Raw genomic sequence first — 10,202 nt, 5'->3', positions numbered from 1 at the left:
CTCATGTCTAGATCCAAATGCCGGAATCCGCGATAGCCCCATTTTTTGATATTGGTGCTCTATTGCCATCTCTCATGCACCAAACTTATGTAGTTATTTTTTTCTTTATAAGTATTACTATTGAGTTTTTCTGTATAGGTGTAGGCATTTCTAATGTTGTCTAAGCCCACAACATGCGATTCCTTTAGTTTTATTTGTTTGGTGTACCTGGATAAATCTAAGCTTGTATGTCTATGTATAAACACCATGATCATGGAACTGAACCACTCACACTTAGGTTTTCCAACATACTAACCCATGGTATATTTCTATTAATGGAGCATTTTCTGTGTATCATAATTAATGTTATGAACCTATTATTAGTCCCTACCTTCGGCAATGCAGGGACTATTGCATTCGATGGGCATTTTCTGAGCATTAAATTGTTTTAACTAATTAGTACATTGACCTTTTAACCAATGTTTCATCGGAAATATTTCACCAAACAAATTTTTATGCAAAGTTTTTATTTGGACCTGTTATTGCAGTGAAAGAATATGATTTTAGATAAACTTACGATAATCCTTTCAAATTTCAGTCGAATGCCAATTTAATGCTAGGTTGTAATTAACATTACTTAGGAAACATTTAATGTTTACGTTTTTCTTCTCCAGTGTACCGTAAGATATCCAAAGTTTCATTATAATTATATTCGGCTCTTGCATGTGTGCCATTCGCCATGGTGCATCTTCCATCATTCACCATATGTTCGCCATGTTTTTTCACACACCATTTTTCATGGACAATGTCGATAAGGCTTGAAGGAGAAACAGTCAGGGTACAGCACCCTACCTCTACTCAAGGGAAAAATATTGTTTCAGGCGTATAAAAATTATATGAGAAGTTTCAGAGATGTGTTCAGAAAAGTCATAATGCACTTATTCAGACTACTAACAGAGATAGAAACATAATTATGATAATATCCTTTTCTTTACCCTTTCAATTAATTTAAATAATGCACTTACGGGTTGTTATGACCATATGTCCAGCACTGTACCTGTACCTATAACTAGACATGGTTATACAATTATTGCTAGAGTCATTGGGCAGTAAAATGTTTCACAATAAACCAATGTCTATGCATACCTTGAGAAACATAACATCTTCTGTTTTGCAGAAAAGAGGCCAAGTGAAAGAGCAACAATTTATGAGAAAGCTACAACAACAAATGGAGGAGGAGGTAAAGCCCAAAATAACAATTGCACAAAGGTTACCCCTTACAACTGATTAACCACAGGCAAGTTTTAAATTATGCAAGCGAGTTTATGTGTTATGGTGATGATAGTTTTGAGTGACTGAATTCCCATTTCAAAAGTTCAATATGCCATCCAAAGTCTCTTATTTGAATTATATTATAAAGTGCATTTTGGAAAATTTACAGGTTTTGAGAAAGACCCTAATGAAAGAGCAAACTAAGCCATTGAATATAAAGCTTCACACAAAATCCAGAGCATTCGAAAGGACTGAATTCAATCACTTTGTATCTCCAAACCCTGTTCCTATGTGATTTTGTGCATTTCTTTTAGCATATTCATTCAAACAAAGCTTCTTTAAGTTCATAATGGTTCTTGTGATACCTGGAATAGGTGCATGAAAATCTCTCCTATCTTAGGAAACAAAGGAAATAAGAGCTACGACTCAAGAAGGTATAGGTTTCAATTCCACTCGCATTTCTCTTTAAGGAACTCTTTTGGAGGCTAGTACCAACTGTATTTGGTATTTTATTAACAATTGGTCCTACTCCTTCAGTTGCATGCGATAGATCCCTTTCAACTTATTTTACCTCCATTTTCACTTGCTTTGCTACTACATGCTAGGATTTTGAATTCTCTGTATGCATAATGATTGGCCAACATTAGCTGCATTTTGCAATAAATTTTTCTCAAGTTTATTTTTTTTAAAACAAAAACAGTTCAACCATAAGCCCCCTGTTGGTACCAGTACAGAGCTTACCGCTTTGGGAACTCCAGTAAATTATCATTCCAGAGAGAAGAGACTGAGTATCAAACTTGGGTCAATGTGCTTTGAGCACTTCATTACCTACCACTAGTCCACTGCCCAGCTGACAATTTTTTTTCCAGTAATTACTGATCACATATCTATTTTTTTCTCTGTTTAGTATTTTCTAAATTTTTTTTGGTGGTTTATGAATCTTTATTTATTTATTATCGAAAACATGATCTTTAAGATTTTACTTGAGGTCTATTTATTCTGAAGGCAATCCATTGCAAGACAGGAATTTCGTCTCATGTTAGCATCTGAAGATTATTTATTCTGAAGGCAATATCCATTTCTAGACTGGAATTTCATCTCATGTCAGCATCTGAAGATTTTTCCATAGGCTTTTTCTCGCTAATTTTGGACCATGTAGATTGTTATTTAAAAAAATTCCGTAGATCAAAATATTCTGTGATGGTTCATTTCAATTTTAGAATCAACGATTCATTGTATCTTATGAACAGAATGCTCTTGAAATTGTCCAGCTACAAAAAAAAATTGAAATTCTCACTGCAAAATAATGGCTGGCTTTATAATGGGATAAAGAAAATAATTATCCTATTGGGAAGGACAACATATAGGGACATTCCAGTAATTGCATGATAATGTAGGCTGTAAGCTTGAGAGTGTATCTGGCTCCAAATACAGAATTTGTGTGTGAATGTTAAATTCTCAAAGCAATGCATACTCTAGTTCATTGCTTATCTCGTCTTAAGTGCCTACTTTTTAAGTATGGCAGGCATTGAATAGAATATGTTTATATATAGAGAGAGACTATTATAACTCTTACCCTAATGGGAATGGTTCTTGAACAGTTGAGCAAAATGAAATTTAAATGCTCTTTTGTTTTTATTGATAGCTATTTATATATGATTTATTACAGCCTTGAAGCACATTGCATCTCGGATCCAACATGAATAACATAGCATTCTCCTTCACAGCCATATAGCATAATCACAACGTAATCCTTAAATAAGTATCGATCCCCTATGCTGGTTTCTTTACTACTCATGCCCATGCCCATTCCAAGATTCTTGGAAGGAATTATAGCCCTCCATGAATAGATATTGAACAACAGTCTGAAAACACGAACAACAAGCTACAGAATTTGTAGCAACCAATCAAAGGACTCGGTTGCAAATTTCCCATCCCAGTCTAACAGGTTCAGTTCAGATAATGTAAGAATACATTGTTCTGAAATAGAGTTTACAACAGCAATATCCATTGTTGTATCCTCTTCTCCCTCCCTTGTCCCGTTCGTAGTTTGATGGTAGGTAGTCTGTCACAAAGACAGAAATAATGTCTCTCCCTGCCCATTTCGAATCGTGTTCAACTTGTCTCTCAATAAAAGACAATATAGCCTCCACTCTAACAAGTCCCAAAAAGGCTCGTTCCACGAGGTTGAACAAGCCTATACAAACATCCATTACCCACTGTATTTCAATCTTTTCAATTAATTTCCTCTTTCTTACATATAAGTATTCCCAAAAATTCAGTTCCATTCACACTTAAAACCAGCTTGCAAACACCTTGAACTCTTCTGTAAATTGGTAAAAGTGATGCCCAACTTCTCACCTGGAAAACATAACTTCCTTCTGCACCTATATGTTGACATACATCTCTCTGCTTCACATAAGATAGCCTCAATCTGAATACCATTTCTTATCAATGTAGTAACAAGCTACATGGAATCCATTAGCATAAGCGAACTTACTCAACTAGCAGCATTGTTTCTTTTAGCACTTGTTCTCATGACTCTTATGATTATGGACATCCTAAAAGTAGAAGCACAAAGGAAAAGGAAACCAAGAAACAACCACTAACAATAACATCTTGAACGGGGAGCATAGGAATCTACGACAAGTCCTCGGCTATTAGACTATCCATCTAGTGCTTCTGCCTCTATAGCATCCATACTAGGTAATAGAAATCCTCAGAAAATTTCTACATAGTCATCAGTTTTTACCTTAACACAGGTAAATTTATTATGCATTGCACATGCGGGCCAGAACTGCTAGAAAATCATTTAGGATTAGCTAAAGAATCTATAGGTTGGAGATGCTATTGTTGTTGGATTTGGTGTAGTTTATGTTGGTGCAAAATTTTTCATTGTTGTAATGAATATTGCCTTGAAGCTTATTAAGAAAAATAATGCCTATGCAATTGTTAATCATATGATGCTATCCACTGAAACTTCTGATTGATATTATATCACAATCAACTTCTTCTTTGTAGCTGCCTACTTGTTCTATGGCTCTACTCCTTACGAACTAACAACATTTGCAAATTTACCGGTATTTCTTTGGGAATAACTTCCTTAATGTTATTAAAATCAACAATATCTTAGATCTTAGATTAACATTATTGATAGAACCCCAATGTGATGGGTTCGTAGCTGTACATTTTGGCTGGCCATAAGAAATTGCTTCTTGGATCTCATATTAGCATTTTTCATAGAACCCCAACATGATGGGTTGCTACTTGTACCTTTTGGATCGTTGCAAGCAATTCCTGCTTGAGCTGATGAATGGGTCATTGTAAGCAATTCTTGTAGACAACTACTAGAGCTAAGGAAGCCCATGGATCAGAATGTTTACTACAACAGAACCAAGAAGTTGAGAGATATTGGACTGAACCACTAAACCTGACTCAAAGTCACTACTGTGTCTTACACTCTAAAATTGTCCATAGAAGAAATTGCCAACTACAACAGAACCGAGAAGTTGGAGCCTATCACACTCAATTGCTAAACCTAACAACCGATCTCCTTTATTGTTTTTCCAAGCACTTAATTGGGTAGATGAAAATTAGTGAGGCTAATTGTAACTTTGAAGAAACATCTAATCTCGTCATTTATGATTGGCAGCCAATGGAACTCTTGCAATATAATAGCAGGATTTTAATTTTTATTTTCCTCTGATGTCAAATAGATCACTTAATTCCTTATTTCCTTTTGGTGTCACATACATCATTTTATTTGCGATTTGCCTCTGATGTCAGATTGATCACTTAATTCCTAATTTTCTTTTGGTGTCACATACATCGTTCCTGCACTGATTGCTGACATTCCAAAATTTTGACAATTTGCATATCGAATTCTGCAAATCTTCAAACCTGATCTTAAAAAACAGTCATTTACCAAGAACCACCCCCAATCTGACAACTCTACTAGTTGGTAAATTTCTCTGGACTAGCTTTTCAAGAAATCTTCTACAATTGTACGACTATGGTATGTCTTTTGATCTTTCTCTGAAAGTAAATTCTATTTTCTTTGGATATTTGCATCTATACTAATGTTCAAATTGAATTTTGTACGATTCATGTCTGCTACACCTGCTTTCCTCCTTTATCAATATGTCAACATCAAAAAAAGAATTCTTCTTTGCAAATGAACAGTTCCATCTTTAGGTACGTTTCCTTTCAAAATAATGGTCTCTATCTCAACTTAATGCAATGCATACTTGTTCATTGTATATGTCTCCTCATTGTATAATAGCTACATTACCTGGAATAAAAGCTCTCTGCAATTGTATGACAAAATTAAATTCTATTTTCTTCTAATATTTGCATCTATACTGATGTTCAAATTGAATTGCTAAATCTGCTTTCCTCCTTTATCAATATGTCAACATCAGAAAGAGAATTATTATGTCAACATTAGAAAAAGAGTTCTACTTTGGAAATGAACAGTTCCATCTTCAGGTACATTTCCTTTCAAAATAATTGTCTCTATCTCAACTTAATGCAATGCATAAATGTTCATCTACCACTGCTTCTTCCATGATCTCATTTGGGTCACCGTTTCTCAATCCTATACAATTCTGGACTTGCAGAGCTGTATTGCTCAGAGAATCAAATTAGGCCTCCCAAGCAACTCTGATGTCAATAAGCACAAGATGGAGCTGTCTGCATATTTCAAAAAGAAGAAATTCCTTTTGATTTTGGACGATGTGTGGAGTGCAGTGAATCTGAAATATTTGGGCATGGAATTCGGCGAGGGGAACGATTACAATGGCAGTAAAGTAGTATTCTCTACTCGGAACAGAGATCTGATTGTAGAATTGAATGCAGATGAGGAAATGAGAGTACAACCCCTATCCTCGAGGAAGGATGGGAGCTGTTTTGCAGAGTGGCGTTTAAAGGCGTGCTTGTTCCGCATGACACAGATGAACATACTGCGAGGCAAGTTGCTGCAGAGTGTAAGGGTTTGCCTCTGGCCATAAATGTAGTAGCAGCATCCATGATTGGAAAAACTGATGTAGATGAGTGGAAGCTTCTTTTATCTCATATGAAAACAATTCCCAATTTTCCCACTACTCATCCTCGTTTAGATCCAGATCTGTATCAGCAATTGAGATGGAGCTATGATAGTTTACCCAATGTTAGCCTGAGAAATTGTTTTCTGTATTGTGCCCTGTTTCCTAAGGATGAAATAATTGAGGTGGACAACCTAGTGGGTATGTGGATTTCCAAAGGGCTTGTTAGCATGGACAGAGTGAGAATTTATGTACAATTTCTAGTAGATCGTTACCTGTTCGAGCCACACTGGGACTCTCATGAAGACCGCCTGTTGCAGTCAGGAAAACAGAATTTCTCCAAAGTTACAGTTAACAATGTTCTCCATGAAATGGCAATCTATATCGGAGAAAAAGAGGAGAACTGTGTCTTTAAAGCTGGTCAAATGCTTCAAGAGTTCCCCTACATGGATGCTCACGAATATTGCAAAAGAATCTCAGTTTTTCACAATAAAATTACAAGTATGCCAAGGGAACTGAGATGCCCAAGACTGGTCAGTCTAATCCTGACTGAAAGTGTAAAATTGGAACATGTTTCAGAGGCCTTTCTTCAAAACCTGGCCTTTCTTAGGGTTCTTGATCTGTCAAAAAGTCCAATAAAATTGCTGCCAAGGTCATTGTGGCAACTCAAAGAACTGGAGTTTCTCAATTTGAGTTCGACCAAAATAGAACATGTACTTGAAGCTATCAGTAATCTTTCTCCACTTCAGGTTTTGGATCTTTCAGTATGTACAAAGCTAAAATCATTGCCATGTGAAATAGGAGGGCTTGTAAATCTGAAGCACCTCTATCTAGATTCTTCTGACAGTTTATCTGAAATTCCAGATGAGCTTTCGAGGCTCTCTAATGGTGAATACAATGTATATACTGGAGGATTAATCCTATAAACAACGAGTAATACTAAAAAAAAACACCATCAAATGCCTTGAACAAACAATATAAACCCAAAAGAGAGGAAGAGTGATCTTCAAGGTCCAACTCCCTTCCTTCCCCCTTAGAACCCCTTTCCTTTCCTGACACAGGCTTTTTGAGCCAGAATAGTGGGGCTAATGAGCTCTGTCTCTTCATGCCAAAGACACATAGTAGTCATTTTCTTTATTCGGGTATAGTAGATAAGAGTGGAAGTAGCTTGAACAATCTGAAGGCAACTTCCAATTCAACCTTGTGAAGCATTTCCTTGTTACAAGTTTGTCAGAGTTTCTCACTTTTTTGCCATGGCTATTGTTGTGTCCCAGTTGCTCTGATTATTATTACAGCTTTCCAAGACAGCGTGTTGAACTTGATGCCATGTAATATTATGCTTGGTTGAATATTATAGATATGTCAAAAATAAGTATAGTATTTTTTTTAATATTATATTTAATATACGTTGGCTCAAAGAATTTCTTGGGAAGTTCTATAGTTACCCATCAAATCATGACAATGGTGAAGATCTGTATATGGCAATGTTCAGGTTTTGTGTGTAAATAAGTGTTTTAGTTTTATAAAGACTATGTCTGTCTTTAACAACAAAGTCATTCAAAATCTCTGCAAATCAACAATTTCCACCTCATTGCTTTCATGCTACTATCACCGCGGCACGGACTATCGCTACGACAGTCACTCTCTTGTTTAATATGTTTATGCATTATTCTATATGGTTATTATGGACTAATATGAATAACCCCTACCATGGGTTTTGGATTTTATATATCATATTCATAACGGAGTATGTTATATGATATTGAATTGTATAGGGAGTGGAGTCCACATGGGTGAACTATAGGGTGTGCTTCATTTTTTTCGGCTAGGGTGGCTTCTACTTTTTCTCTATGTTCCTCCTTCACGTGGTGTTCACATGTCATAATACCACTCTATAGGCGCCCATGGAGATCCATGTTGATCGGAATAAAGGGCCGTGATTTGCGTTAAGCCAAACCCTAATATGTGACCCTTATGTGTGGAAAATTCTATCTTGTTTACCTTATTGTATTTTTGTCTAGTGTCCTGTGGACTACAAATGTTTTTCTGTGATCACCAAGGTGTGGAGTCTACTTCCCACAACTATAACTTCTCCTCTCAACTATTCGGCCACATGGGTTCAAAAGAGCGAGGTAATGGCAGTTCCATTTTATTTCACTGTATGAGTTACAAGGTTTTCATTTAGTTTTTGTGATCATGTCGATTGATTTTAATTTCTTTTGATTTCGGTTTTTGGAATTAATTAACTCAATTCTCGCTATGTGGCAGAGAACTCGCCATCTGGTGGCAGTCGTGTAGAAGGTTGGTGTTGGAGGAAGAATGACTACATTTTACTTTAGCTCTCAGAATCCGTCACACGTAGGTTCTTCTCCAATAATTTGCAATGAAAATTTGGGGTTTGTGTGTCATGTGAGCAAACCCGATTAAATGTTTATTTATTTTCATTGCTTCGATCCACTCTAACTTATTTTCGACCCTACTTTGTTAGCAGGGTTTGGCACTGGATGTGGTTATGTGTTTTACATAATCAGTTAATAGATACTCGAAGTCATTTCCTAATGGTTTACTCCTTTTCAGGTACCAGAGTTATGACACTAGTTACGTTTTTTCTTCGTTTTAATGTCAACATTTCCCATGTCAGGAGTAAAGTGGCACTACTTTCCTCTGATTTGCTGACGAGTTAGTATATTTTCTCACTTTTTGTTATTTTCCTTATTTATTTAGGTGAAACCGTCTACGAATTTCCGACGTCTCCTTGCACTAAAGTTAGCTTCTCTCATCTTCATATTCTAGACTCTACTTTCTGTGACCTCCGTTTTCCGGTAAGCGTTATTTCGCACCCTGTACCTTTCAAATACTCTTTTTTGGATAAGAATCTCCATTTCGTTGCTTCCACTACAAATCTTTTATAGGTTTTCGAGTTGGTATTATTTCTTTCCTTAAATCTCTTTGGGCGACTACAAAGGGGATAGTTTTTTAGGTAACCTCCTCTAGTCCATGTTATGATTCAAGCGAAATAATCTACATTTTCTTCCTCCTTTTAAGTATTTAATTTTGAACGTAACTCAGGTGAAATGTCTTGGAAGTTTTTCGTCTTCCTCAAGTGTATTAGAAGCCTCTCGATAGCTACCTAGTCGCCCTACTAATTTCATCTGCACTTCCAGGTTTGAATTCCAATTCCATTTTTAGTTTTGATTTTGGTTTTCTTTACAATTTTCTACTGTAACCCATTGAGTATACACTCAAGACGATACCCACAATTGTAATTTTTTGGGTTATGTATATATATATATATATATATATTAACATGAATACGGGTTATTCACTAGAAACCTGGTTTGACTTCTTTAAAAGACTATATACGTATCGAGGCTTCGACCTTTTGGTTCAATTTAAAATTCTCCATTATTCAAGGAGATATTTGATATCAGCGAATCTCTTCTTGTATATTTTTTTTTTTTAGCTATCTAGGAAGTTTTGTAATAGCTGGACTATTTATTATATTATCAATGGAGTTATTTTATGCATGTTACAGTCTTATTAATTGTTATTCGTAGTCGCACTTATTTCTCCTTTGTTATCTGCATGATATATCTAGTTTATAACTTGATAATTGTTGGTAGTTGTGCACATAATTACGGTGAAACTAGAAGTTGCGGTTATGATTATATGACACCAATTAACTGTCTATAGTGTTAGTTTTATTCCTTCCAGACACGAGTTTACCATCTTCCCTTTACAATAGTATCTACTATCATGCCTTCACTTCTTTAATGATTTTTTTTTCTCAAGTACTAGGAAAGAATATAATTGAATCTAGTTTTATTTGAAATTTTACCTACTAGCACGGAGTTCTCCTAAGCTAGCATACCTCTACCTAGCATGGAGTTCTCGCAAGCTAGCAAGAGG

At 35.7% G+C, this 10,202-nt stretch overlaps 1 protein-coding gene across 1 annotated transcript; it reads left to right on the top strand.

The window, feature by feature from the left end:
• The first annotated feature begins 6,277 nt into the window (after positions 1 to 6,277).
• LOC149158596 (putative disease resistance protein At4g10780) lies at positions 6,278 to 7,219 on the top strand. Its single transcript, XM_089434043.1, has one exon. The coding sequence runs from the start codon at positions 6,278 to 6,280 to the stop codon at positions 7,217 to 7,219; it is 942 nt and encodes a 313-aa protein (XP_089290169.1).
• The last annotated feature ends 2,983 nt before the right edge of the window (positions 7,220 to 10,202 follow it).

This window comes from Pinus tabuliformis, chromosome 5_2, assembly GCF_031772625.1.
Source record: "Pinus tabuliformis cultivar Carrire ecotype Pingquan chromosome 5_2, CPIR1, whole genome shotgun sequence".
Taxonomy (NCBI): domain Eukaryota; kingdom Viridiplantae; phylum Streptophyta; class Pinopsida; order Pinales; family Pinaceae; genus Pinus; species Pinus tabuliformis.
The sequence above is the reverse complement of the archived record's forward strand: the minus strand, read 5'-3'. Positions and strand labels throughout refer to the sequence as shown.

Coding starts and splice junctions, on each gene's coding strand:
- LOC149158596 (XM_089434043.1), top strand. CDS start 6,278: ATGATTGGAAAAACTGATGTAGATGAGTGGAAGCTTCTTTTATCTCAT.